Source organism: Neofelis nebulosa, chromosome 16, assembly GCF_028018385.1.
Source record: "Neofelis nebulosa isolate mNeoNeb1 chromosome 16, mNeoNeb1.pri, whole genome shotgun sequence".
In the NCBI taxonomy this organism is placed as follows: Eukaryota; Metazoa; Chordata; class Mammalia; order Carnivora; family Felidae; genus Neofelis; species Neofelis nebulosa.
This window is the reverse complement of record NC_080797.1, coordinates 1,715,578-1,743,093: the sequence shown is the minus strand read 5'-3', so window position 1 is coordinate 1,743,093 and position 27,516 is coordinate 1,715,578. Positions and strand designations below refer to the sequence as shown.

The window sequence follows — 27,516 nt, the reverse complement described above, 5'->3', positions numbered from 1 at the left end:
CGGGTCTGTGAGCGGACAGGCGGGGCGGGAAGGGAAGACGCATCACCCGCAGGGACCAGAGGGCAGGAGAGGGGGTGGGGTCACACTTTGGAAGGAGGCTGGGGAAGGGGGCGCCGTGTAGGCAGCCAGAGGGGCACTGAAGGCACGTGGAACCGGCTCCGGGAAGGGAGGGGGGCGGGGCCGAGGGCGTGACCCACCCGAGGGGCAGCTGCGTGGGAGTGAGAGAGTGAAAACTCTGCAGGGAGCGTGGGCAGATCCTACCTCTTCGGGACCCCCTCCCCCACCTCCCCCCCTGCCCTGAGAGCACCAGTATCTGGCCATCCTCGGTCTACACAAACAGCAGTCCTACTGATCAACCTAAAATTCCCTTCCTCCCCAGGACCCCCCTTTCCCTGTTCAGACAAACCAAGACATTGGGTCAAACAGTGTTTACTGAGTGTAGAGTAATCCCAGCCCCGTGGGGAAGAAAATTCCGAGGAGAAAGGAGAATAATACACGTTAAATACCCACCTGTGCATTCACACTCGCACAGCCACGCGCAAGCACACACCCCACTCGAGGGTCCGAGCTCGGACGGTGACAAGTCACATGCCCGCCTCCCTGGCCCGGTGCCCGCGGACGGGAGGCGGTGCGGAGGTGGGGCTCCAGGATGGGTTCTAATAGCAGCAGCCTGTCCCCCTGTCCCCGGCCCGCCCTGGTTGCTGGGGCGCCTAGGACGTCGGTGGCAGCTCTTCCCCGCTCTGCCGCAGCCGCTTCTTGGCCCGGATCTCGTTCATGGCCTCTTCGATGGAGCGCGTGTCCCTCTTGTTGGCCACGGGCACTGCGGGGCGAGGAGGGTGGGAGCCCCGTGATCACAGCCTCTCCCCTGCCTGCCGTCCGGCGCTCCCCCCCTCCCTTCTGCCCTCCCCAGCCCCGCCGGGCCTCACCACAGCCATAGGTCTTGTTGGCCTGTAGCATGTGGGCCGCGTCCTTGGCCGCCCCCTTGCCGATGAGGTGGCTGTACTTGTCTTTGTAGTCGCTGGCGGGGCTCACCACCACGGGGCCCTGCTGGGCTGCCTCCTCCTCCTGCCGCTGGGCCAGCTCCTGGGGGTGCAGAGGGAGGCCCGCGCTCAGGGGGCCTGACTCGGGGTGCTGGGCCGCAGGCTCCAGGGCCTGCCCCTCGCGGCTCACCTTCAGCTTGCGCTTCTCCTCGGCTTTCTGGGGGTCCCACTCCTCGCCGCGACGGTAGGACTCCAGCTCTTCATCTGAGGGCGCGAACTCCTGGGGGCAGGGGAATGCCGGGGTCAAGGGTCCACAGGCATCCCAGGCCTCTCCCCCGGGGGGGCGGGGGGCGGACACAGGCCGAAGACGAGACAGGGGAGCGCGGAGCTCGGGCCTTTCACCTTCTTGAAGATCATGACGTAGCGACACTCATCATCTTCCCCGAAGGAGAAGGACGTCAGGCCAGCCACCTCCACCACATCGTGTCTGGGAAGGGAGGGCGGAGGGGAGAGCGTGCGGCACCGTGGTGGTGGGGGGTGGGGGGGAGAGGGGCCGCACCCCCTTCTCACGGGTCCCCGCTGGCCCTTCCCCGCCCAGCCGCCCAGGCCGGGGACACTCACAGGATGCTCCTCTCGATCTTGTTCATCGGCTGAAACTTTTTCTTGGTCTGCTGGCTGTCTTGGATGAAATCGGACACCTCTTTCTCCATCTTGGGAGAAGGAGAAGGACGGCATGGGAGGGCCGCTCTGCCCCAGCATCCCTCGCCCTAGCCGGGCCATCGGGCCATCGCCTCCCCACGCCTTTCCCAGCTTCCACGCCACTGGCTTCCAGGCTCCTCCCCGGAGACATTTGGGGAAACCTGAGTCCTCCACCTTCCAAGTCTAACTTATCCGAGGTCCTCCCTGAAGCTGCCTGTGACACCTCCAGCTGTCCTCACCCTTTTACGAAACTCCACTTTCTGTTGTTTTTCTTGTTCCTGTAGCTTCTTCAGGCGGGCAGCCTGCTCTGGGGGCAGAAAGGGCAGCGTGAGGCCAGGGGCGGAGGCACGGGCAGGGAGAGTCCATCAGGCTGCCAAGGGGACCCGGGCCCGCTGGGAGAGCGGGAGGACTGCTGCCAAGCGTCGGTTCGTACGCTCTCTGTACGTGGCGCTGTGCTAGGTCCCGTGGCACAGACAGACCGAGCTTTGCCCTGCAAGAGCCCGCCGTGCAGCGGGAACAGCAAGGTCCCGTTTCCCAACCCCACTGGGGAATCCGATTAACATTTATTTCATGCCCACGGCACACGAGGAACCGGGAGACAGCTGGGGAGGTCAGGAGAGTGGATTCGGGCCTGGCCTTCAAGAGCTTCCTGTCACGGCGTCTACGCAAGAAAGGGGAAATTATTTAACTTCCTATATTTTGTGACACCCCCACTTCTCACTTCTACGGACAGGATGACGCTGGAGGGACAGGCCCCCTCCTCCTCTGGGAGCGCAGGCATCCAAGTCCAAGGTGAGCTGCGAAGGAGCTCCCCCAGCTCAGGTCTCAGCGCCCCCGCCCCTTTCTGGCCACCTCAAATCCCTCACACCCTTGATTCCACTTCCTTGGACCAAATCCCCGCAGCTGTCCCGAGCCGCCTCCCGCTGGCCTGGCCACCCCAGGCCTTTGCACCTGTGGCTCCTTCTGCTTCGAGTGCTTCTCCTCCTCTTGCACACCGAGACCCACCATGAGTCACAGTTGCCGCTTCCTCTGGGCCCAAAGCACATTTGGTTCAGACAGCCACTAGAGCAGGTGCTGAGAACCCACATAATGTAACTTTGTATTTGTCTCTCGGGCCAGACTCTGGGCTGCTGGAGGGCAGGCGCCCTGCTCACCTCCCATCCCGTTAGTCTCCGTGGCCCCAGGGCCTGATAGCTCAGGCTAGGCGTTCTTTCTCTCATCCCGGGGGGCTTTGCCATCAGTGCATCTTATCTTGACCACTGACAGCTCTCTAACGGGTCCCTCTGCATCTGAGGAAGTGGCGTAAGATTAAGGTTAAGAATGTTGGCCAAGGGGCGCCTGAGGGGTCAGTCGGTTAGGTGCCCGACTTCGGCTCAGGTCATGATCTCGAGGTTCGTGGGTTCGAGCCTTGAGTTGGGTTCTGTGCTGACAGCTCAGAGCCTGGAGCCTACTTCAGATTCTGTCTCCCTCTCTCTCTGCCCCTCTGCCGCTCATGCTCTCTCTCTCAAAAATAAACTTTAAAAAACCAAAAAATGTTGGCAAAAAAAAAAAAAAATCGAGTAGGCTTAACTCCAGTTTAAAGCCAGGTTTAAAGCCCTACCACTTAGTAACCCTGTGACCTCAAGCGAGGACCTAACACTATGCACTTCAGCTTCCTGGTCCACCAACTGCCGCTGGTGAGCCCCGCCTAGGCAGTCAGGGAGAGCACGAATTCCAGTGTCCAGTTCGCACACGTCCCCGATCTCCTCCGAGCTCTGTCCGCTCACCGGGTCAGGGCCCCTGGGTCATTGCCCTCGTGACAATTATTTTGCAAGGTGGCTACCAAACTGCGGGGTGATCATTTCCTGCGCGCTCGGGGCTGCGGGATCCGCGACGGTACCCCGGGATCCCGGGCCCCGCGCGGAGGAGCCCGCCCGCAGGGAGCCGCTCGGGGGCAGGAGCGTCCCTGTCCCTCCAGTCACTAGCGCGATCCGCCGGCAGGCAGCCGGGGGCTGGGAGGCTGACCTCGAGGGAGGGGCGGCGGGGACGCGGCAGGGCAGGTGCTCGGGGAGGGGGCGCAGCACCCGAAGGACCCGGCCGCCAATAGGAGGCGCTGGGGGCGGGGTGGGCCCGAGGAAGGTGGGACAGGACTTCGTGGGCAGAGCTCTAAGTGGAGCTGGCCAATGGAGGCGAAGGGGTGGCGGACGGGCGTGCCCTGGGCCCAATCGCAATGCGGCTGGGGGTTGCCAGGACTCGCGGGCCGGACACGCCCCCCCCCGACCCGCGGGCGGGGCGAGGCGGGCGGGCGGGCGAGGCACGCCCAGGGGCTGGAGGCAGCCAGCCAATCAGAGCACGACAGCGGCGGACGGGCGGGCTCGCCGGCGAATTGGAAACAAGGACTGCGGAAGGCCAGTAGGGAAGAGGCGGGAGGCGGCGCTGGGCTTGAGGTAGCCAATCACCGCCCGCTAACAAGAGCGGGCGGGCCGGCAGCCCTTTTAGGGAGTCTGGGGGTCTCCGTAGGGGCCTGTGAGGGGGTCTTTCAAGGTTGAGGCGGCGGCAGCGTCCGAAGGGGGGAGAGTGTGGTCCTGAAAACCGGGCGAAGAAAGGCGGTTGCGGATTTGGGGTCCTCACCTCGGGCCTTGCGCCGAGACTCCTGGTCCCCGAGGCTGGGTGGCTTCTCCATGGAGCTCAGGATGGAGCCCAGTAGGTCCGCCATCTTGGGAGTGACTGAGAAGGGGCGGCGCGTCTTAAAGGGAAGGGCGAAATGCCTTTAAGGCCGGAAACACGTCGGAGGCGGAGAGCCCCGCGCCGGCCGCGCCCCGCCCGCTGTCCCCCGCCGCCGAGGCTCCGCCCGCCCGCCCGCGCGGCGCAGACAGAGGCGGGAGGCTGGCTGGTGCAGCGATGTTTAATGGTAACTCGTAGAAACCAAGCCCATGCACAAGTAGAAAGTGCTCGTGGAGCCGGCCGGGGGCCCCCGCCGCGCCGCCCTCCCCGCGGCGCCGTAAATAGACTCTTCACTCTGCTCTGTATGTTACAGTATGTACAGGCCCCTCCCCTCGGGGGCGGGGCGGCCCGGGGCGGGGACGCGCGCCGGCATGCGGAGTCGGGCGGGGGCGCGCGGCGGGGGCGGGACCGAGGCGGATACATTCAGAGACGCGTCCAACAAATAAATAAGGCAAGTCGGGAGGGGGCCGGGGCGGGTGCAGGCAGCGGGGAAACGCGGAGCAGGGGCAGGCGGGGCTCCGGAGGTCGCGGCTGAAGATGCGGGGAGGTGGGGCGCGGGCCCGGGGGGGTTGGGGGGGGGGATGCCGAGAGACGGGGCGCGCCCCAGCGGGGCGGGGCGGGGGCCCCGGGAGGGTTCCGGCCGCCGCTTAGCGGGACAGCGGCCGACGGGGGCTCCCCTCCCGCCGAGGGCCCGGCCTCGGTTAAGACTGCCAGAAGCGGCCCCCGGGGCGGTGAGGAAGGCGGCGCGGCGGTCAGGTGGCCAGTCCGGGCTGGGGGAGCCCTTCCAGCTCCTGGTTCTGCTTCAGTTCCCTCATCCTGCGGGGGAGATGGGGAGTGGGTCAGGACGCCGGCCGATGGGAACGGGGCGGGGGGGCGGTGGGGAGGTGGCCGCGGGGAGCGGCCCGGGACGCGGGTACCTGTGCCGGCAGCGCCGCAGGAATCTCATGATCTTCCGGGCTGCCTGGTCCTGCTTCTTGGTGAGAAAGGAGCCCCTGCTGGAAGCAAGGAGCGATGAGCAGACGTGGCCCCCGCCGGCGCCCCCGCCCCCAGCCCCTGGACCCTGGCAGGGGAGGCAGGGGAAGGCGGGGAGGGGGTCCGCGGGCCGTACCTGGTGCGGGCGGGCAGGCTGCCTGCGGGCCGGCGGCGGTAGGAGCGGTAGTGCTGCTGGATGAGCACGGCCGCCCGGCGGCTCTGCTGAAACCGCTTCTGCTCATAGTAGCTCCGGAACTTGCTCTGGATCAGGATGGCCGCCTGGGTCATCTTCTTGTACAGCGCGAACTGCAGGGACGGGGAGCGGGGACGGGCGGGGGGGTGAAGTGGAGGGACAGAGCCCCAGCGCCCTGAGGGTCGCCCCCAAGTTCGGCGGGTGCCGGTCTCTAATCCACACGCTGGTGGAGAGGCCGGCTCGTCAGGGACAAGCGCGCACCCAGACCTCATGCCTAATACCTTGAGCGCGATCCAGGTCAGCTTGTGGAGAGAGAAGGGGGTTAGGGCTCCCGCGGCGCTCTGGGCGCTCAGGGGTGGGGGCGAGCTTTCAGGGGAGAAAGGGCTCACCTGCTTGTACTTCCGGTAGCAGCGCTGGATCACTGCAGCCGCCACCTCCTGCTGCTCCTTCAGCCTCCGGCCCTGCGAGAACCAAGCCTCAGACTTCCAGCCTGGAGCCCACCGCGTCCCCTGACCTCGGGCTGCTGTGATTCATCTCGCGGGACCCCCGGCCTCTGACCTTGTACTTCCGGAAGGCCGTCTGGATGACGCGAGCCGCCTCGTACAGCTCCCGCTGCTCGTGATCCGACAGCGTTAGCAGGGCGAAGTCGCTCTCCATCTTGCCGCTGGCAGAAGCGGACAGAAACTCTGCCCAGGAAGGGGCGGGAGGGACGGCCAGGCGACCACGCTCGAAGGGCAGTTCGCTGCAGGGACAGGGAGAGGGGGTGTCCTGGGGCCCACGGTGAAGCGTGTCCAGCCACAGAGCCCGGAGGGGGACTTGAGAGCCCCTCAGCCGGTACCAGTCTCTTCCTCGGGGGCTGGGGCCCCGGGCCAGAACGGAGCGCTGGCTCCAGGGAAGGACCTCCCCGCTCCCTGCTCGCCCTGACGAATCTGGACATGCTGTCCTGAGCTGGTCACCTGGGCGGGGCTGAGCTGGGGAAATGGTCCACGTTCTCCAGGTAGCTGGCCAGCCAGGACATGGTCTCGCTGAGCCCCAGGGCCCCTGTCCGCTCCCTCATTGGTGCTCCAGCCTCGGGCAGCCCCGTGAAGTCCTCCCGTTTAATCCGCTCTGGTGTGGCTTCAATGATCTGCTTGGCCAGTGAGATCATGTCCACCTGCACAGAGGAGAGGCTCGGTGAGTCGGGAGCAGTCCCAGCCGCCAGACATTCCTGCCCCGCCAAGGCCGTCACCATCGTCCACTTGCTGTCTTGTCATTCCCCTCACCACCAGACAGGCCTCGGGGATGGCTGTCCCTGCTCCCCAGTCCTTCTCGGCCACTATTTACATATGCCTGCCAGGCTCCCACTTGAGTTTATGGCCCTGTGTTGAGACGGCGTGGAAAACGGGACGGGACGGACCTTCTCCGAACAGGGTTGCAGGAGTGGAACAAGTGAAGGACCTGCCCTTCCAGGCCAACTGCCCGCTGGCCCCCCTGCCTCATGCCAGCTGACCAACGTGTGCTCCGCACAGGCTCGGCCGTGCCTGCAGCCCCCAGCCCCCTGAGCTCGGTGCCTGCCACCTACCGGACACCCTGCCAGATGGCTCTAGCTGTGAAGCCGGCGCATTGCCGACTTGAAGCATTTTGTGCTTCTGGTACTAGGTGCCCAGTTAGTCCGTTGGCCTCTCCAAGATGGGTACCTCCCCAGGTCTTAGCAGAGAAGTGCACTGCTAGGCTCGAAGATTCATTCCTCTGTTCACTCCCGTCTCAAGACTTGCTTCACTTTTGTCCTGTGCAAGCCTCGTCCCCACCCCAGATCTCTGCGAGACTCTCCAGCTTGTCAGCCTCTGCTCCACACAGCACCCGCTTCCCTCCGTCAGGCTGCTTCCCCCAAAACCTCATCTCTGCACGGACCAGCAGGTAACCTCTCAGCCCAGCTCCAGCTGAGGCTGTTCTCTAGAATTTTTGATCTCTGACACCTCATGACTTCTGAGTCACAAGGTCTGATGGGAGTTAAGCAAAGGGTTGCTTTGCCCGTCCCAAAATAAAGGTAAACGGCCCTTTCCTCCCAAACTGAAGCCAGACTCAGGTTCTGCTTCATGGGATGATCAGCGTCTGCTCAGTCTTGCCGCCCCCCCCACCCCCCACCTCGTGCCATTTCTAGCCTTTACCGTCCGTGAGCACGAGCACGAGCAGTATACCGGGATCACGTCCACGGCCAGTGGGCCGTCTGCTTCCTCAGGAGCAGTCCCCCCTTCGGTGGTTGGTGGGAGAGGAGGCGGTGAGGGTGCTGGCCTTTGGGAGTTGGTGGTTTCACAGTCCATGAGGAATAGGGGGGCCTCAGGGGCCCCAGTGGAGAGTTGGCCTGGGACAGTCTCTTCCATCGGAATCTCTGAGGCCGGCAGAGGAGCAGGGGGAGGACTACCATCCGGGGCGCTCGAATAAGCTGATGTGACAGAGAATGTGCCATCCGACAGCTCCGAGGGTGACGAGACCCCACTCAGCCCTGCAAGGACAGGGCAGAGGCAAGGGCAGCAGGAGCTCCATGACCCCTCCCAGATTGTTCTTCCCACCCCCCTCTCCTCTTCCCTGCTCCTCCTCTCGCTCTCCCACCCACAGCCTCTTAGATCGGGGGCGACCCTCACCAGTGTCTGGGCTGGAGGAGGGGGGCGACAGGGCAAGTGGGGGCTCCAGCGAAGCTTCCTGTCTCTGCAGCTCTTCCAGGCAGCGGGCGAGGCGCACGTGGCCCCGGGACTGTGCCACGGACAGGGGCAGCCGGCCCAGTGAGTCGGGAATGCTCAGCGCCTGTCTGTTCCAGCGGAAGAGGAGCACGGCGGCTTCCAGGTGTCCCAGGGCACAGGCCCACATCTGAGGGTGGAGAGCGTGGACGTGAGGCCCGGGGCGCTTCCTCCCCAGGCCGGGTCTTCAGTTCCCAGCTCCACCGGCTCCTTCCCTGTGTCCCTCGACACTTTCCCACGGCCACGCGCCTGGCCCGTGCTGTCCCGCACACGCTCACCAGAGGGGTGCAAGAGAAGTGGTCCACGTTGAGCGGGTCAGCCTCTTGCTCTAAGTCCAGGCTCCCTGTCCCCACGCTCCTGGAGGGTTTGGGACAGGGACACAAGCCCAGTCGGTAAAAGTGGGCAAAGCAGGCGCATCAGAATCAAAGGAACGGGGGAGGAGGGCAGGCTGTCCAGAAGCACCGGGGTCGGTGCAGCAAGACGGTCAGAGACGCATAATGTGAGGGGCTGAGAGTCTGTCACGAGTGCAGATCCTTCCCTCTTGGCGGGGCTCCGGGTCCTCTGGTCCCTCCTCCGTCCCCTGGTACTTCTGCCCCAGTCCCCCTGCCCGCTGCCCTGCTCACCGCCACTGGCTCAGGGTCTCGATGAGGCGGGCGTAGCCCTGGGCGGCAGCCAGGTGCAGGAGGCTCATGCCCCGGAAGGGGCTTCCGTGGGCCAGACGTTCAGGACCCCTCCAGGTGGAGCGAGGGATCATGCTCTCTACCAAGACCACCACGCGGGCCTCGAACCCGGGTCCCTGGCCTTCGTCCTGCGGTACAGATACCCTTGTGCCGGGACCCGAGCGTCTGGTCCCCTGGCTCAGGATGGCCCTGGCCACCCCACCCCTGTCCTCTCCGCTTCCCGTCCTGCCCTCCCCACACCTCCCGCACCAGCTTTCCTGCCACCCAGAGCTCTCTGGGCCATCCGTGTCCCTGGTTTGGGGTCCTGGATGTCCCCCACCCCGTTAGCTTCCTCCCCCGCAGACGGCTTCTCCCTCTCGGAGCCCAGAGTCCTCTCCCCGTCTGCTTCCTCGGAGACCCGGGCCCCTGCTCTCCTGGCCCCCTCCCCCCACCCTCTTCAGATCAGAAATAGTCTGAAGCCCGTCGTGCCAAGAGGGTGCCCAGAATAGCCACTCCCGCCCCGCGGTGGAGCCGGAGTGGGGTGACGTCAGGGAGGAGGAAGCCGGGGACGGGAGAGCCACACGCGAGAGCCATCTCCTCCGGGAAGACCCTCCCGAGCTTCCTTCTCACACAGGTACCTGGATCGGAGGCGCGGCAGGACTGCGGCAGGGAGCCCGCCCGGCTGCCGCCAGGTCGGCCATCCGTTTCTCCATCTGCTCCAGCCGCTCTAGGATGGACATCCGGAACTGGTTGTCTGAGGGGCGAGAGGTACGGGACGAGGCTGAGCGGTGGGCAGGGTCCGGGCGGTGCCCCGAACACAACTGGGCCTGTCCCAGGCGCTGGGGGTGAAGAGGCAGACTCACGTCCTTTCCTCTCCCCCGGAACAACGGCCCCTCTGCCCCACCCTCCCCGCCCCCAATACGGTCCATCAGGACGCGGGCCTTAAACTGGGGCTTTTAACGCTACCCACTGACTGGGGACCAGAACTGCGTCCTTTGAGACACAGACACGGTGGGAACTCCCAAACAGCCTGCGGCCCCAAGCTGGCCCAGATCTCACTCACCCCCCCCCCCCAGCCTTCTAGACACACTATTCCGTCAGCTCTCCTTGCCCCAGATGCTACCTCTGTCCCCCATGCTGGGGCTGAAGGACACTGGGCCCCTTTTCTCTCTTATCCACTGCCCAGAGAGCTCAAGGGCTGTGATTTAAAAAGCACCACCCCCTCCTCCCAGTCCCCCGGCAGCTGTCCACAAAGAGGGTGGCAGGGCTGGAAGGTGACAGAGACGGACGGCCACGTCCATTCCTCCTCTTCCTCCCCCACCCTGTGCACAAAGCACACACACGCGCGCGCGCACACCCCAAGCTATATCTGTCCCCTCCTGAGATCACACAAGGACAAGGAGGGGAGGCGGGAGGGGATCGGGGCCGTGGGAAAACATGCACAGAGACACGGTGGAGGTTGAGGAGGTCCCACTTGAGATGCCAGGACAGAAGGGGGACTGAGGAAGAGGTGATGGGGGTGGGGAGTGGAGAATGAACAGAAAGACAAGGGAGGGGGCAGGAGGGTAAACCGGGTGAAGGAGAGGAGAGGAAGGGCGGGAGAACGGAGGGGTGCACCGAGCAAGCAAGAGGAAGGGAAGAAGAGGGGCAAGTCAGGACACTAGTCCAAGGAGCAGGGGGAGGGTGGAGGCCCACAGGAGAGCCAGGAACACATAGGCCTGGAGCAGCCACGGCGGAACTCATGAGCAGGCCAGGCTGTGGGGGGACCGCCCCCAAGAGTGAGGCAGATGGGGGCTGGGGGGCAAGGGCGCTGAGGGAAGGAAGTCCGGGTGGGGGGAGAGGGGCACCTGCAGGACCAGGAGAAGCAGGTGCCACAGGGAAACAGCTGGAAGCCACAGGAGGGATAACCCGTAAGGAACACACGTGGGTCTAGACTTGATACACATATGCGTGAGCATGTGCGCCTCTGTCCGTGCAAGAAAGTACATTAAAGGCGAATGTCACCAAGTGGTAACATTACAAGCAGTTTTCATTTTCTACCGCATGCTTTTCTGTTATTCCTAACTTTCTTACAGCAACCACCTATCTTCATAACTAGAGAGAAAATTAAGGAAGGAAATTAAATACACATACAGATACATACATACGCTTGTGGACACCCCACATGCACTGCCCTACACCCTGTCCCTGCTCCCGCCTCTTGGCCTTGCCTGCCTAGAGCCCATCTTTGGGACAGAGGACAGGCCAAGAGCTGGGACAGAGACGGCTCCGAGGTTTCCGGAGAAGAGGAGACGGGGCGGGAGGGGGGGGGCAATGGCTGCTGCATTTAGAGATGACCAATGAAACAGGGGTTGGGAAAAGGGGGGTAAACCGGGGGCTGGGCGGTGGCCACCGGAGTCCTGAGGGGTTTGGAGCATGTCCTCAAAGGCTGTGGGGCCTGCCAAGGGGTTGGAGGGCTAAGTACTCACCGTCCAGTGACAACCAGTCAAGCTGAGTACTAGGCAGTGACAGGAATCGGCGGGCTCGATACTCAAAGAGCACAGAGGCGGAAAGGGGCCCCTCCCGCCCCGCCACCTGCAAAGACACCAGCCCCACCTCATGGGCTGGGGAGGGCAGGGTCAGCAAGATGGGCTCTCTCCCTGGTTCCTTCTCTGGCCCCCACGTGAAGGCCACACGTGATCATTTCATAGCCGGCTCCCCTCCACCCTTGCTTAAGTGGCCTTGGTCCTGATGGGGAAGGGACTCCACTCCGTTCATTCAGGAACTTAAAACCTCCTATGGGCCAGAGACACCTGGGACTGCAGACTCTGCAGTGAAGATGCTTCTTATTCGGCACCAAGGCCTGGAAGCTGAGGGTCAGGAGACACCTACGCTTATAAAGAAGTTTGGTCCCCCAAGGTCAGAGTCCAGAGGTCGTGAGCCCATGCTGAGGCTAGCGGAAAAGATGTAACTGCTCACCAGCAGTGTCTGGTGAGAGCTGTGTCCCAGGCTCTCCGCATCTGTGGCCTCGAGAACGACACCACCAGGCCGGGGTCCCAAGACTAGAGGCCAAAAGCATCCCTGATCCCAGCTTCTCTGATCTCTCTTTTCCTTCCATGCAATGCTGAACCAGGCCGTTGCGGGGGGGGGGGGTGGGGGTGGGGGGACACTCACAGACGGCACACCTGTTATCCTGTCACTCTGGTGGCCCTTGAGGTCCCAGTAACGCTGACTGTTGGGTGCACGGTAAGGAGGCAAGGTGGTGGCAGACGGACCACCTCAGTGGAGAGGTTCTGTGTCTGTACCGCCCAGTCGGGGAGCGCTAAGCCACGTGCGGCTACTGAACACTCGATGTGGTTCACGAGAGGCAGGAGCCGAATTTTATATTTTATTTCATTTTAATTAATCTCAGGCACATGTGGCTGATGGCTACCATACCGGACAGCCCAGATCTAGAAGGCAATGTCCTTCGGTCCAGGACAGGTTGGAGGAGACCAACATGTCTCCCTTCTCGTGCTCCCTGGATTGGAACCAAAGACTGACTCTAACCAAGCCAGAGGGCCTGGATGGACACTGGAAACCCGTCAGGGCAAATGCCTGCCCCTACAGGAGGGGCGGCCACGGACCCAAGAAAGGAGCGGACCTGTCCGAGGTCACCAGTGAGCCGAGGACTAGATTCCTTAGACCAGAGCCTAGACCTTCTGACACATAAGCCTGGGGAACATCTGCCCATCGCGGGGACACAGGACTCAGGCTCAAGATCCGACAGAGTCGTTCCCAGCACTTCCTGGAAGCTAACCGCCCAGGTGCTATCCTGCTGTCCCCAGTCCCCGTGCCATCCCTGGTCCCCATACCAGGACAGTAGCAGCGCAAGACGCCAGGCTGGACGAGTGAGCCTGGCACCGTGATGTGATCAAAGACACAGGAGTAATGCTCGGCGGCCTCAGTCCAGGGACCTGTGATGAGCACCTTGACCCCACCCTGCAGAGAGAAGGCCGGGCGCCATGTGACTGGAACCCTGTGGGGTGCTCACCTGGGCACCCATTCATCGAGGGCACTAGTGCTGCAGGGCGGGGCCCTGTGCTAGATTCCGGGTACACGGACTGGGCGGGCTGCAGTGGGGTGAGGTCAGCTAGCCTGTCCCTCCTCCCGACGCTCCTGCCCAGATTGGGGAACCCACTGCTTCCCTTGCCTGAGGCTCCCACGGTCCTTCCCCTCTGTGGGGCAGCTGAGAGCAAGCGGGGACTTCTCCACTGCCGAAGGCAGACTCTGCCATCACACCCCGTCATGTTCTCTCCAGGCCGGGCCGCCCTAGTGCCCTGCCTGTGACACAGTCACCGAGAGGACAAAGTTCCCCAGGCACCTTGGGGACCCACACCACACCACCTGGCCCGCAGAGGGGAGAAGGCAGGAGGGAGGGCTAACTAGGGAGACAGCGAAAATAGGGTGGGACGACAAGTGAGCGGTCACACAAACCAAGGGAAACCAAGTGGCGGCGTGGGTAGGAAAAATAGGGGAGCGAGGCCTGAGGCTCACCTCCGGGTAGGACCACTCTGGGGAGAAGTCCGTGATGCTGCTAAGAGCAGGAGAGAGCGGGGCGGCTGGGGCAGGGGCGCCTGGAGCCTCGTCGCTGATGAGCTCTCCCATGAGGTCAGGGAATGACGAGAGACCGAAGGGCTCCAGTTCGCTGGCCCCAGCAGCTCCTCCAAACAAGGCCTCCCCTCTGCCTCCCCTGCCTGCTGGCTCCAAGGGGGCAGGTGAAGGTGGGGGCGAAGGAGGGGGTGAAGGTGCGGGTGGGGCAGCCCCCTGGGCCTTGAGCTCCTCCCCGCTACCGTCATCTTGAATAAAGAAACGGTTTCCTCTTCTCCCACCTGCTCCTGGCGGTGGAGGGGGACCCCGAGCAGCCGCCTGGGGCTCCAGGGCAGCAGCGGGTTCTAGGGCAGGGCAGGGGGTGTGGGCGGCCTCTGCCTCGGGGAAGTCCGGGCTCACCCCCTGGCCCCCTCCATATGTCTGGCCCCTCTGGGGGCTGTTGAGAAAACGATCGGGGTCGAAAGCAGGGCTGGGAGGAGCTGGTGGGGCAGGGGGCTCGGATCCTACAACCACAGCCAAGCTCACGGAAGGCCTGGGGTCAGCCTGGGGGGCCAAGTGCCTGGTGGGCGTCAAGCCCCCAGTGCGCTGCTCCAGTCCCGTCAGGAGGAGGATTGCAGTGCCTCCTCTGGATGACGCCCCTCGAGAGGTGGGTGGGCTAGGTCTGATCTCTAGGGGTTCCGCAAAGCCTGAGGAAGAGGAGGAAGAGGAGGAGGAAGAAGAAGGGGAAGTATGTGCCTTGGGGAGCTCTGGGGGAAGAGGGGCGATCAGCGGAGGAGGCTCAGGGGGGTGGGGGTGGGAGACAGAGGTCAGGGTTAAAGCTCGGGGCTCCACTTTGGGAGAGATGATGCGGTGTTTCGTGCTGCTGCATTTGTGGGTGAGGCTCCCGGAACCTGCAGTGGAAAAGGGTGGGAGGAGAAAAGGAAAAGGACACTTCATTCTCCATCTTCCCTTACCGGCAGCCTCCAGGCGTTTCCTCGCCCTTTGCGCGTGTACGAGATGTAATACCGACTGTGGCCACTGGGAGGCAGAAGCGGTGCCCCTTCTCCCCAAGTTAACAGGACTGCAGGAGCCCGCAGAAGAGTAGCTGAGAGAGACCCGTAAAGGCACAGAAACAGGACAAGAGAACAGAACCGAGGCGGTACCGCCTAGGTGTCAACCGCCGGGCTGGGGTGGCCCAGAGTTGCTAAGAGTAGGAGACAGAGAAGGAGCCAGGGCTGCTGGAACTCCAGGGAAAGGAGCCCGTGTGCAGCCAGCCGGGAAGGCCTCTGCTCCTCCGGCCCAGCTTTCCGGGACGTGCAAAAGACACGCAAATCCGCATGCAAATCCTGGCAGGCCGGGGGAGCCCTCGGCCAGAGGAGGCGCGGCGTGGCCGGGTTGGTGGGGGGGAGCTCCGGGGCCAGGGGTCACCAACCGAGGCCTCCACTGCAGAGGCAGGCGTGGGTTCGGGGTGCGGGCTTGGTCGGGTGGCTGTCCAGGATCTGCTGCACCAGCTGCTCCACGGAGAACTCCTCTGTGCCGTTCCCACAGCTCCACTTGATGCCGTGAACTGTGGGGGTGGGGTGGGGCGCGGGGAGGGGGTGCCATGGGGCTCGCACACCGTCCCCACAGCGCCCCGCCGGCTTCTCCAAGCGCCTGACACGCTCCGAGGCTTCTGGCCAGCTGCCTCAAAGCAGCTCGGACGCGCAGCTCCCAAATGTCCCTCAGCCCCTTCTCTCCGCGTTCCCGGACCTCAGGACACGGCGGGAGTCCGGGTGGCCCCTCGGAAAAGCACCCTCCCGGGCTCCCGGGGCTTCTGGGTGTAGAGGCCCTCGTCCGCACGCCCCCAGCAGCCCCCAGCAGTGCCACCCTAGCCCCCCGCGGGCCTTACACATGGGCTTCAGCTGCCCCAGCAGCTCCTCCCGGGGCCACTTCAGCCACTCGCGACGGTCGCCGCTGATGGAGCAAAACATGGGGCTGCAGCCCTTTCCGCAGTCCTCCAGGGCTGGGACATTCAGGTAGTGCACAAGCACGATGTCAGGGTTCTGGGAGCCCAAGGCAGACACACAGCGCCATGGGGTCCATGGGGGGCTCGGCTTCCTCGTCCTGGCCTTCTTCCCGCGCGCCCCCGCCCTCACCGCCCCCTCCCCCGCCGACGTGTGACTTTCTCCACCCCCTACCCCCCTTCTTCCCAGCCCCCAGCTCCCTGAGCCCCGCGGCCTCACCTGGAGCAGCCAGTAACAGCGCCGATGGAATGTGGGGACGATGGAAGAGTGAACGTAGCAGCCATAGAGACACTGCCAGGAGACAGGCTGGGGTGGGGGGAGGGCTAGTCTGCTCCCCGACTCTTCCTCTGTTCAGTCCCTTTGCAGGAATCCCAACCTTTCCAGCAGCTCCTCTTTCCCCAGCCACCCCTGCCCCCTGCCCCGGGGGGCTCCCCATGCGCCTTCCCAGTCCTAGCACCCAGACAAGGCCCAGACTGGAGGCGGGGGAGGGGCTGTCTGGAGATGGGGAGGCAGGGCGAGAGCACAGCCCAGCAGAGGAGCCGCCGTGACTTGTGCTCAGGGCTTCAGGACACGGGCCCCCGAGGGAATCCAGGAGAAGCGAGGGGCGTGGGCGCTGATGCCCTCCCAGGAGCCTAATCCCAGAGAGCTGGTCGGGGAGGGGGCCGTGGCACGTGAGTGAGATGGGAAGGGTGGCAGGAGGGAGGGGGACACAGGTCACTGGGCCCCAGCATGGCTGGGACCGGGCCGAGGACGGATGGCTGGCACCCGGCTCACCTCCATGCCCTGGACTTTCAGCTTCATGTGGTCCTCGCGGGTGGTCTTCCCGTCCTTGCGCTTCTTCCAGAGGTAACCATCCTTCCGGTACTTCACCTTCTTGCGGTTGTAGAGGATAATGGAGCCGTTCTGAGGCCTGGGAAGGGAAGGGTTGGCCCTGCGTTCTGGAAACAGGATCTGGGACCCCCTGCCACTCCCCACCTCACAAACCTCACCTTGTCTTTGGGGCACAGGACAGCCACTCGTCATGCTTCTCAAAGGTGATCAAATAGGACGCAATCTCCTGTAGGACAGGGGGCGCTCAGGTGGGTGTCCCCTTCGCAGAGTCTCAGCCTGGCCTCCCACTCCTGGCCCTCGGCCCCACTCTCTCCTGAGTTCTGGCGGCCAGGGCGGGCTGGCGCCCACGTCTGCTCCCAGCCAGGACCACCACCTCCCGAGAATCCCGGGTTTCATCTCAGACGAGAGTCTAACCTCTCCTTCCCTCCTCTCGATGGGGGCCTTGACCTTGGGGTCAAGTCTGATCTCTTCATCATCAACTCTTCATGCTGCCCTGTTACTTCGCTCTTTCTAAAACCCATCTTTGTGTCTTCTCCTGACTCAAGAAACCTAACTGGCTCGACACGGCCAAGAATTCTGGATTCCTCAGCTCGGCTCCAAGGTTCTTTCAGACCAGGAATCAAGTCACTGCTCTCCCTGTTTACCTATATTCCATCTACCACTCCTACCAGGCCGGTCCATCGACTCTCCTCTGAACGTGCCCTGAGCAGTCAGCTCCCGCGTGTCAGTATCCTATAGGCCAGACATGCCTAGATATCCTAGCCACCCCATAGGCCAAATCCTTTCCCACCTCTCCAAAAAGGCCTGCTCGCTGCCCTTAGCTTCCCCACACTTTTAACATCACCACCCACGTACGTTTTTGCCGATAATCCTCGTTTACTGAATTAAGTCAGTGATGATCAAACAGCACAACGTGTTGTGTGTGCGGAGTACAGATGGGGTGTAACACGAGGGCCGTGCCTCCAGAAAGAGCCAACACTGGTGGTGGTTTTATTAACAGCAGAGGCTCTATGGTCAAATAGACCCCACAAGGTAGACCAGTTGCCTCGTCTACAGCACAGGGATGACAGTGTCTGCCCCACAGGGTCATTCAAGGACTGGATGAGATAACACAGGTCAGCACGGTACTAGGTTTGTAAGGAAAACTTTGTAGGTGGTAACTGTTATTTTTACCCAGGTGGATGTGCCCAGAAGCAAGCTCCTACGAGATACAGGTCTTTACACCTCCTCCGTGACCCGCAAAGAGCTTAGAGCAATATCGTGCAATGAGGAGCATGGACACAGGAAGACCCCCACTGGCCTTCCTCCAACCCACCAGGCCTTGCGAGGTCCTCCTCCCCCCAAGCTCCCTGGAGAACCTCATTTGTATTCCAGCGAAGCCGCTCTGGAGGCAGCAGCGGACAGCGAGGAAGACACTCCAGCAGCTTCTTGGGGAGAAAGATCTTCAGGTGGTGGCTGTTCTCTAGAGGGAAGCAGAAGAGAGGGCTTCTGTCAGGGCGGCCTCTGACACCTCTGTGACGGCCCAGGGCAAAAGGGCCGGATCCAAAGCCCTGGAAGCATCTGGAACCAGGACAAGGAGAGCAGGGATCAAAGAACCAAGGGTCACCACAGACTGTGTACTCACCAGCAACCTCGGTGGTGTCCTTGGTATTCATGTTGAGGGCTCCAGGGGGCAAGGTCACCCCCGGCCTGAGAGGCCGGGGGGAGGGGGAGTCTGTGCTGGGAAGGCAGAGAACAAGGTCACGGCAGAAGGCCCACATTGACCCAGGATGAGGAGAATAAGGCGGGAGAGGGCTGCGGAGCTGGGTCGCGGTACCCGGGAAAGATGAAGAGGCCAGGGGAAAGGGCTAGACTGAGATGGGAGAGTAGAGCAGAACCGAGCAGAGGGAGACTCCAGACCTCGTGCGAGGAACCAGCAGGAGTGGGGAGACACCCCCTCTCCGACAGAATCATCAGGAAGAGACAAATGGGGTGGGGGAGGGGAGAAGGCTGGAGGGGTGGCGCTTCAGAGGCCCCAGAGTGTGTGTGTGTGTGCGTGTGCGCGCGTGTGTGAGGGTGGGTCTTGTGGAGGCTGGGGCTACAGTGGGGTCAGGGCCTGGGGGTGGGACTCCGGGCACCTGGTCCTTGGAGGATGGTTTGGCAGACGAGAGCCTGGACACTGGGGGCAGGGCGGGAGATCTAAGTCCGCTGGAGAGCTAGGCCTTACAAGACACACCCTGAGTTCCTTCTCGATTTGATATTTGCAAGGGGAAGGGCATATCTGACGACTGATCCTAACCTACGCCCTCTCCTCTAGGTTGGTCAGGGCCTGGGAGGATCCATCCGGGCCAGGTACCCGGACCCCAGCTTCCCTCCCTCGGGACGACCCATCCTCCACTCTGAGGCCGACGGCCCTCCCCACCCCTCCCCCACCAGCTCTCTCCCCAAACGCCTCTGCCTGCCCCCGGCCTCCAGGCCCACCGTACCCCATCTACCACTCGGGCTCCAGCCTGAGCCCCCACCCTCCCGAGGGCACAGATGGAAGCGGGAGGATGCTCTCAGCGCGGGCTCGGGGCTGCGGGCTCCGCCAGGTGTCCGGGGCGGAGAGGGGAGGAGGTCGGTCCGCGCCGGGAGAGCTCCGGGCAGCCGGGTCTGGGTAAGGACTCCGCCCCAGGGCGCAGGTGCGCAGTCCGGGCCAGGCAGCCTGCCAGGGTGCGGAGCGGCCCCGGGCGGGGGTCCCCGGAGAAGCCCCGACGTGGGAGGGTCCTACACCCGCCCTCACGCAGGGGTGCCCCGGGGACGCCGCGGGACAGAGCCCGGCGGGCGCGGGGCGGCGGGGCGCCGGGGCGGGGGCCGGGGCGCGGGGTCCGCCGCGGGGCCCTGCGCGGAGCGGCGCCCCCTGGCGCGGGAAGGAGGACGGGGGCCGGCGCGGGGGCGAGCCGGGCGGAGCGGCGTGCGGGCCCGGGAGCGGCGCCCCCTGGCGCGGGGGCGGAGAGGCGGGCGCGAGGCCCCGGCTCTTACCTCCCGGGGTCCCGCGGGTGACGGCGGCAGCGGCCATTCTCCCCCACACCGACCCCCCCCCCCGGCGCCCGCTGACAGCGGCGTCCGACGTCACTGCGCACGGGGCGGGGCCTCGCAGTTAAGGGGACGTGGGGGGGGGGGGAGGCGGGGAAACCCTGGCGGCGCGGGGAGCGGGGCGGGGGTCCGGCGGCCGGACTTGGGGGGCAGACTTCCGGGGTCCCGGGGTGCGGAAGTGCGGCCCGAGCCCGGGCCGAGAGAGCGGGGCGCGGGCCGCCCCGGGGCTGGAAGAGCGGGGCTCGGCGGGACTCTTCGAGTTCGGGGGGTCCAGCCCGACTTCATCTTAGCCGGGCCCTCGAGGTGACGCAGCCCTCCGTGCGCGCCAGCCTCGCCATCACTGCTCCACGAGCAGAAAGACACTTCGGGCTCAACGCGCTTGCTTTTTAATACCCGAGCAGAGCAAAGAACACAGTGCCAGCCAGCGCGGGCGGGCGGTTGGGGGCGGGGGGGGGGGCGATAGGCCGTGCGGAGCCCTGGGGGGTGGCTTGACACGGGCGGCCAAGGGGGCTGTTAGCGCCCAGTGCCGAGCGCGGGGAGGTCGCTGGGAGAGGCTGCGGAAGGGAAAGGCCTTGGCGTCACAAGGGGGAGGCTCCAGGTCGGCCGGCGAGCCTGCCCGGCCCCCCCCCAACCAGGCAGCGCACGGACACCTAGGGCCTGGGGGTTCCTCCTTACTCCGCAGACTGCACCTCCATGCCCCAGGGGGAGCGGAGGCGGTTCCTGCCCGCTGGGACAGCGCTGTAGGAGGCCAGAGAGTCCAATCGTCTGGGGACACCAGACCCCCCCCAGGCCCAGGGGTCTCCAGGGGGACCAGAGCAGCTGTAAGGATGAGAGAAGTTGGGAAAGGAACGGAAGAACGGGAAAGGAGGTCTCTCCAGGTGTCCTAGCGCCCCCGCCCCCATCGCCTCTCCCTGCCCGCGTTTGTGCGTCTCCAATCCAGCCACCCAAACGGGCCCTGGGCGTCCATCCCCGTCACCCTCCGGCACTCCGCCTAGCTCCTCCGGCCAGACCTGGGTCCTGCCAGTGGTGACAGGGTGGCCCTCCTCCTGTGGATAGGTAGCCCTCGCCTCTTCCAGACCCGGGTACTCGGTGGCGCTGGGGACTCCGCAGCCGGCAGTGGCAGGTGCCAGGGGCTCAGGTGCGGCCCCGGAGACGTCCCACTGAGCCTTCTTCAGTCTGTGGGGACCGGAGGCTTAGGAACGCGGCGCCTGAAGGCCAAGCTTTCTGCCTCTCCAGGCTTGACCTTTCTGCCCCGAAATACTTCCTGCTGGGACCCAGTGGTGTTACGGCTTCGCTCCCAACCCTCTGCGCCCCCCCCCCCCCCCAGTCCCTGCTGCCCTGGGTGGAAGCACCCTCAGTCCAGGGACTCAGAGGTGGCCTCTGGCTGCCCACTGTCCTCCAGCTCTGTGGACTGCTTTCCTGCCTCGGTGACCCAGTTTCCGCCTTGTCCACCTCCTGAGGCTCAGCCTGCGTGCTCAGCTCCCTCCTCCCCTCCACACGGGGACGTTCTGCACCAAGTCCCGGCCTTCTTCCCATACAGCCTCCACTTCCTTCAAAGCCCCCAACGCCTTCCTTAGTTCAGACCCTCCTGTCCCCAGACTCTGCCCAGATGTCCCTCCTTACTCATTGATGATTCTCTGTCGCCTCCTTAGATCCTCCAGGTGATAAGTGACAGCCCTCACCTGGGCTGGGATGCCCGCAGGTCCCTGCTGCATTCCCGCCAAATGTGGCCTCCTTCTCTTTCTTCTGCAAAGCACTTCAGGGGGTGGGAGCCTCTCAAGGGGGTACAGGCCAGGCTGGGAGCAACCAGTGGCTCTCTGTGCCAGAGAATGGGGTGGGGGCAGGGGCTAGAGGGCAGAACTGGGTCTCTCAGGAGAACTTGGACTGAAGTAGGGAGTCAGAGGTCTTGGGGAGCCCAGATCGTGACAACACAGGTGTGATCTGGAAAACATGGTGACAGATGCATAGAAAGGAGGGTGCGTGGTCAGTGCACTGGTTGGGGGGCAGCAGGGAAGAGGTGACAAGGAGGGCTGAGGATAAGACGGTGGTGGGTGCTATTTTAACCCAAAAGTGCCTTAAAAGGGCAGAGTTTGTCCTACCGGCGAGGGAGGGATGTGCCATTCTTCCGTCCAGGTGGGGCTGTAAAGCACAAACGGGGAGCTACGTGCAGAGAGGACACCCCCATCCGTATTGTTTCTCTGACGGCCCGTCCCAACCACCTGTCTATCTGGCAGTAGTTGCCCCAGCGTCCGTCAGCCAGTGGGCCAGCTGTCCCCAGACTAGGGCTCACTGCCACAGGGCTTAGTTTAAAATTGTCCGGCCTTCCCTTCCCTGCTCCTTTGCTCTGTTTCTACCCACCTGGGCCTTTGGCTAAGGCTCTCCCAGAAGAGGTCTCCATACCGCTGGGGCATCAGCGTGAGGCTCTGGGAAGGCAGGCGGGGTGGTGCAGGTCGGCTGACCACCCTGGAGCACCTGAGGACAAGGTAGGCTCGGGTCTGGCTCATCCCTCACAGCACCTGCTCACTCCCGGGACTCAGTGGTCCTGTCTTTCCATGAGACCACACGGCTGTCCGGCCCCCCTCGGGCCATGTGCTCTCTTACCCATTTTAGCTGAGGAGATGGTGAGGGCTTTGAGACCGGAGCTGGGGCGAGGGTAGAGCCTGCCAATTGCTTGAGCCCCAGATCTCAAATGACCAGAGAGCCCATCACTGGGCTGTTACAGAGGAGGGCCCCAGCTACTCAGGGGATGTGACAGCCAGGATCCCTTTGGTCACCACAAGGACCCAGCAGAGCTGAACCTCCGTTCATTCCTGCTTTGTGTCCCTGTATCTCAGAGAGACTAATCTTCTAGGAAGCAGGGGTGTGCAGAGCTGGTGGTGAACAGTGCTCAGCACTTCCAGAGTCCCCAGACTGGATGCTGACTCCTCTCAGTGTCCTGGGGCTTGGCCTGGGCCCTTATCTCCTCATCTCCAGGCCTCCTTACCTGACCTCAGCCCAGCCCACGCCTGTAAATACCACCAATGTGCTCACGACTCCCAAATCCGTATCTGCAGCCCCGGCTTTTCCCCTGGACTCCAGACTTGCAAGTTCAACCACCCCCTCAACCTCTCCTCCAGAGCCCCCCCCCCCCCACCTCACGGAAAGGCACCCCCAATGCCCAGTTGCTAAGGCCCAAAACCTGGTATGCCTCCGTTTCCCTCAATTTTCATGTCCAGTCCATCGGGAATTCGTGTCAGTTCTACATCACAAATACACCCAGATTTGGGGCGCCCGGCAGGCTCAGTCGGAAGAGCATGTGACTCTTGATCTTGGGGTTGTGAGTATGAGCCCCACGTTGGGTGCAGAGATCACTTAAAAATAAAATCCTAATGCATCGACGTGGATGGAACTGGAGTGTATTATGCTACGTGAAATAAGTCCGTCAGAGAAAGACACAGATCATGATTTCCCTCGTGTGGAATTTAAGAAACACAACAGGTGAACATAGGGGAAGGGAAGGAAAAATAAAATAAAAACAGAGAGGGAGGCAAACCATAAGAGACTCTTAAATACAGAGAACAAACCGACGGTTGATGGGTGTGGGGAAAATGAATGATGGGCATTGAGGAGGGCACTTGTTGGGATGAGCACTGGGTGTCCTATGTGAGAGAGAATCCCTGGGCTCTACTCCTGAAGCCAAGACCACAGTGCATATGACAAATTTGGAATTAAATTAAAAGAAACAATAAAAAGTGATTTTAAAAAATATGTGTATATATATAAATGTATATACCCTTCCTATACATACATGTATATACATATGCCTGAGACCACATGGCTGTCCAGGCCTCATGTATGTGCGTGTATATATATATATATATATATATATACACACACATATATATATACATATATGCATATATATATATGTGTGTGTGTATATATATATATATATATAGTTGTTTACTTTGAAAAAAGGTTTCACTTAAATTTGGGGCATCTGAATGGCTCAATTGGTTAAGCCTCTGACTCAGTTTCAGCTCAGATCATGATCTCATGGTTTGTGAGTTCGAGCCCTGCTTGGGATTCTTTCTCTCTGCTCCTCCACTGTGCTCACTCACTCTCTCTCTCTGAAAATAAATAAGCAAATAAATAAATAAGTAAATAAATAAAAACTGTCTCAGTCAGTAGAGCTCTTGATCTCACGGTCTTGAGTTCAAGTCCCACGTTGGTAGTGGAACTTACTTAAAACTAAACAGTTTAAAGGGTGCCTGGGTGCTTCAGTTGGTTAAGCGTCGACTCCTGATTTCAGCTCAGCTCACCATCTTGCAGTTTGTGAGTTCAAGCCCCATGTCAGGTTCTGTGCTGACAGCATGGAGCCTGCTTGGGATTCTCTCTTTCTCTCTCTCTGCCCTTACCCCACTCATAAGCTCTCTCTCTCTCAAAATAAATATTAAAAAAAATTTAGGGGCGCCAGGGTGGCTCAGTGGATTGGGTGCCCGACTTCGGCTCAGGTCATGATCTCACGATCTGTGAGTTCGAGCCCCTGAGTCGGGCTGTGTGCTGACAGCTCGGAGCCTGGAGCCTGCTTCAGATTCTGTGTCTCCCTCTCTCTCTTGCAAAAAATGAATGATATAACATTAAAATTGCTTTTTAATTTTTAAAGTTTCACTTAAATTAGAAAAAATAAAACATCTAATATACCCTATTTGACCACTCGTCACCATTTCCACCTCCACCACATTCCAGCACGTCTTTCCCTGCCTGGTCTATTCAATGGACTCCTCCTCCTCTCCCTGCTTCCCCATTCTAATCCCCTAGTAATCTATTCTGCCCAGAGCAGTGTGAGTAATCTTTTAAAAGTGGTCCTCTGAAATAATATACACTTTGAGATCTACTTCAAAATAATCTGAGGAGGAGGAGGCTGGATGGCTATACAGATAAAATTATATTCAATGTAACTATAATTACTGACCAGACTGAAAAGGGTACACTGGCCTCATGATGATTGTTTTTTCTAACCTCTGTATTTTTTTGAAAATTTCCATGATAAAAAAGTCGAAGAGGGGCACCTGGCTGGCTCAGGTGGGGGAGCGTGCGATTCTTGATCTCAGGGCCGTGAGTTCAAGCCCCATGTTAGGTGTAGAGCTTACGTAAATGGATTTTTAAAAAGTTGGACGGGGTGCCTGGGTGGCCCAGTTGGTTAAGCATCCAAGTCTTGATCTCTGCTGAGGTCATGATCTCATGGTCATGGGATCGAGTCCCGCATTGGGCTCTGTGCTGACAGCTGGTGCCTGCTTGGGATGCTCTCTCTCCCTCTCTCTCTCTCTGCCCCTTCCCCACATTCTCTTCTCTCTCAGAAATAAATACATAGGGGCGCCTGGGTGGCTCAGTCAGTTGGGTGTCCGACTTCAGCTCAGGTCATGATTTCATGGTTTGTAGGTTCAAGCCCCGTGTCGGGCTCCGTGCTGACAGCTCAGAGCCTGGAGCCTGCGTGGGATTCTGCGTCTCCCTCTCTCTCTGCCCCTCCCCTGCTCACACTCTGTCTCAAAAATAAACATTAAACATTTTAAATAAAAAAATAAACTTAGAAAAAGTCTACTTGTCATTTCCCTGCTTAAAACCTTCCAGTGATTTCTACTGTCCTCAGGCCTCTTTTTCAATGGCCTATGAGGTCCTATATGAGCTGGCCTCTGCCTGACCGTCTGACTTGCTGTCTACTCTTCCCTTGATCACGAAGTTTCAGGTACATTGGCCTGTTTCCTGGTTGCAGATGATACCAAACTGCTTTCTTTCTTGCGGCTTCCCCCCCAACCCCTCACCCCTATTATTCCTTCTTCTCCCCCCCACCCCCGCCCCCACCCCGGGGCTATTATCAGACTGGTTGCTTCTCATTTTTCAGATTTAAATTCAAACTCACCCTCCCACAATCACCCTATCTAAACTCGTGTCTCCAAGACACTCTGTTTCCTGTTATGGCCTCTTCCTATCTTTTTTTTTTTTTTTTTTATGATACTTATCGCTAATTGAAATTATGTTCATGTTCAGACGTTCTGTCTCCTTGCTCGGGAACCTCAGATCAAAACTCCTGGTCTTTCTAGCTGCTGAATCCCTGGTGCTTAATACAGTGCTGAGTTTAAAGAGAAAAAAAAAAAAAAAAGCTTAAAAAATTAAAAAAAAAAAAAAGGGGGGGGGTGCGCCTGGGTGGCTCAGTCGGTTAAGTGTCCGACTTCGGCTCAGGTCATGATCTCAAGGGTTCCTGAGTTCAAGCCCGGCGTCGGGCTCTGTGCTGACAGCTCGGAGCCTGGAGCCTGCTTCGGATTCTATGTCTCCCTCTCTCTGCCCCTCCCCCACTCACGATGTCTGTCTGTCTGTCTCTCCCTTGCTCTGAAAAATAAACATTTAAAAATCAAAAAACAAAAACAAAAAACCGTTTGTTGAACAAGTTCACAAATCCTTGATCCCCCGAGACCGGCCATTGAGCCTCCCATTCCTCCTTTGCGATCGACTCTCCGGGAAGAAGCCAGGCGTCTCCACCCCATCCCCGCCGGGTGGGGAGGACTCACTTGGCGAAGGGGATGAGGTCGTCTGCACCGTCCTCTCCCTGCACCACTGGCCTGGGCTGGGCGGCTGGACCGAGTCTCCTCATTGGCGCTGGGAGGATAAAGGAGGATGAATCACTCACTCGTGCAACAGGGACGAGACCAGCCGAAGATGCAGAGATCGCAAAGGGGCCGCGTGGGTCCGGGAAACGGAAAGAGAGAGCGCGCTTCGGGGGGTTTTCCTAAGGGCCGGACGTTTCTAGGAGGCGAACGCACGCGCGTACGGGCTAAAGGCGGTGAGCGCGGGGAAGGCGGGCGCGGCCGAAGACCGGGGAGATTCCTTCTGTGCAGACTAAGTGGGACGGACACACGGCAACGTGGAACGAGGGCGGGCAGGGGGAGACCACGGACGGGGCACAGGCGTCTGGGGGTCTGGGCGGGGGCAGGCAGGGAAATCGGGTACGAGGGGGTTCATGGACGCCACGTGGGGACGGAGCGGTCGCTTGGCGCAGCTGGGGGGGGGGGAGTGTCCACGGGGAAGGAGGGCGAGCCGAGGATCAGGGGCAGCCGCCGATGACCTGCCGGCCGCTCGGGCCGCGCAGACAGAGCGAGCAAGGCTGCGTGATGAGGCAGGAGAGCCGGCAGGGGTCCGAACGGGGCGTCCGGGGCCAACGCGGGGAGGGGCGCGCTCAGGAGGGTCTAAGCGGGGCCGTCGCTCTCCCGGGCGGGGTGCAGCTCAAGGAAGCCACACGGTACTCAACAGCGGACCGGGGGTGGGGGGGGTGAGGGGGGGTAAGGAGGCGGGTCTGGCCCCGGGGCGGGGTCCCCTGGCCGGTGGGCCGGGTCGCAGGGGGCCACCCAGGCCTCAGAGGGCGGAAGGGGGCGGGCCCGTTGGGGGAGGGGGGAACCCTGGCAGGTGGGCCGAGGGGTAGCGCGGGTTCGGGGAGCGGGGGAGGCGCCGCCGGCCTGAGGGCATCACCGCGTGAGGCGGAGGCCCGGCCTGGGGGGGGCAGTCCGAGCCCTGGGGGCGGGGGGCCGGGCCCGAGACGGCACCCAGACTGAGGCGGCGGCCGGCCGGGCAGGGACAGGACAGCGCCGCCCCCGCGCTCGGTCCCGGCACCTGAGGTGGCGGCGGCGCGGCGGCTTTCTAGAACGCCGGGGAGGGCGCGCGGCAGAGAGAGAGGGTGTCGCTGACTGGAGTCAGGGGCGGAGCCTGCGCGCCGCGCGCGGCCGGGGGCGGAGCCTGGGCGGGGACCACCCCTGGGCGGGCCGCGACGGACGGCCCCGCCCCCTGGGCGCGCCTCCGACGGCGGCGACGTGCGCGGGTCCGGGGCCTGGGTCCCCTCCAGGGCCCGCCCCCACCCCCCCTCCTGTCCCCGGCCCGGCTCCTCCGGCGCCGTAACCCTCCCGAGGGCCGGTGTCCTGCGTGCCTTTCTGCGTCCGCAACTCGGTTCCCTGTCCGCGCCCGGTGGGCCCCACAGTCCGGAGGGCATCGCCCCTTTAACCGCAGTCCAGGGCGCTCCCGGGCCGGTGTCGGGACGGCGCGCGCGCCCGCGCGCGTGCGCGCGCCCGCCGGTCCCCCGCCCCTCGCTCCCGCCCCAGCTCGCGCTGCCCGGGCGGGCGCCGGCCGCTGGCGCCG

At 62.2% G+C, this 27,516-nt stretch overlaps 3 protein-coding genes across 16 annotated transcripts; all 3 read right to left on the bottom strand.

Annotated features, from left to right (window-relative positions):
- Positions 1-549: 549 nt before the first annotated feature.
- SPAG7 (sperm associated antigen 7) lies at positions 550-4,430 on the bottom strand. Its single transcript, XM_058704113.1, has 7 exons — positions 4,290-4,430; positions 1,919-1,986; positions 1,602-1,690; positions 1,383-1,467; positions 1,171-1,260; positions 927-1,083; positions 550-820 (listed from the first exon to the last, which is right to left on the bottom strand). The coding sequence occupies exons 1-7, from the start codon at positions 4,372-4,374 to the stop codon at positions 711-713; spliced, it is 684 nt and encodes a 227-aa protein (XP_058560096.1). The 5' UTR covers positions 4,375-4,430; the 3' UTR covers positions 550-710.
- Positions 4,431-4,549: 119 nt separating this feature from the next.
- CAMTA2 (calmodulin binding transcription activator 2) lies at positions 4,550-19,435 on the bottom strand. 14 transcript variants are annotated; one of them, XM_058704100.1, is made up of 23 exons: positions 19,303-19,435; positions 17,927-18,021; positions 17,661-17,764; positions 16,461-16,528; positions 16,246-16,381; positions 15,691-15,777; positions 15,357-15,510; positions 14,901-15,035; positions 13,436-14,379; positions 12,754-12,880; positions 11,389-11,523; positions 9,559-9,674; positions 8,885-9,069; positions 8,540-8,618; positions 8,169-8,391; positions 7,695-8,029; positions 6,504-6,700; positions 6,106-6,289; positions 5,937-6,008; positions 5,829-5,849; positions 5,491-5,660; positions 5,300-5,377; positions 4,550-5,198 (listed from the first exon to the last, which is right to left on the bottom strand). In XM_058704100.1, exons 2-23 carry the CDS (start codon positions 17,955-17,957, stop codon positions 5,135-5,137), a joined length of 3,645 nt encoding a protein of 1,214 aa, XP_058560083.1. In that variant the 5' UTR covers positions 17,958-18,021; positions 19,303-19,435; the 3' UTR covers positions 4,550-5,134. The 14 variants fall into 14 exon arrangements, with proteins under 14 accessions (XP_058560083.1, XP_058560071.1, XP_058560072.1 ...); XM_058704088.1 differs by having other exon boundaries at positions 17,927-18,016; positions 19,303-19,391; XM_058704089.1 differs by having other exon boundaries at positions 5,300-5,374; positions 17,927-18,016; positions 19,303-19,391.
- Positions 19,436-19,726: 291 nt separating this feature from the next.
- On the bottom strand, positions 19,727-27,389 carry INCA1 (inhibitor of CDK, cyclin A1 interacting protein 1). The gene is given in 9 exon segments (XM_058704106.1): positions 19,727-19,910; positions 20,007-20,144; positions 20,146-20,175; positions 20,367-20,532; positions 20,980-21,173; positions 21,456-21,495; positions 21,715-21,828; positions 25,902-25,989; positions 26,998-27,389. Coding segments are annotated over 8 exon segments (1,122 nt in total). The 5' UTR covers positions 27,371-27,389; the 3' UTR covers positions 19,727-19,910; positions 20,007-20,027.
- Between the last annotated feature and the right edge of the window lie 127 nt (positions 27,390-27,516).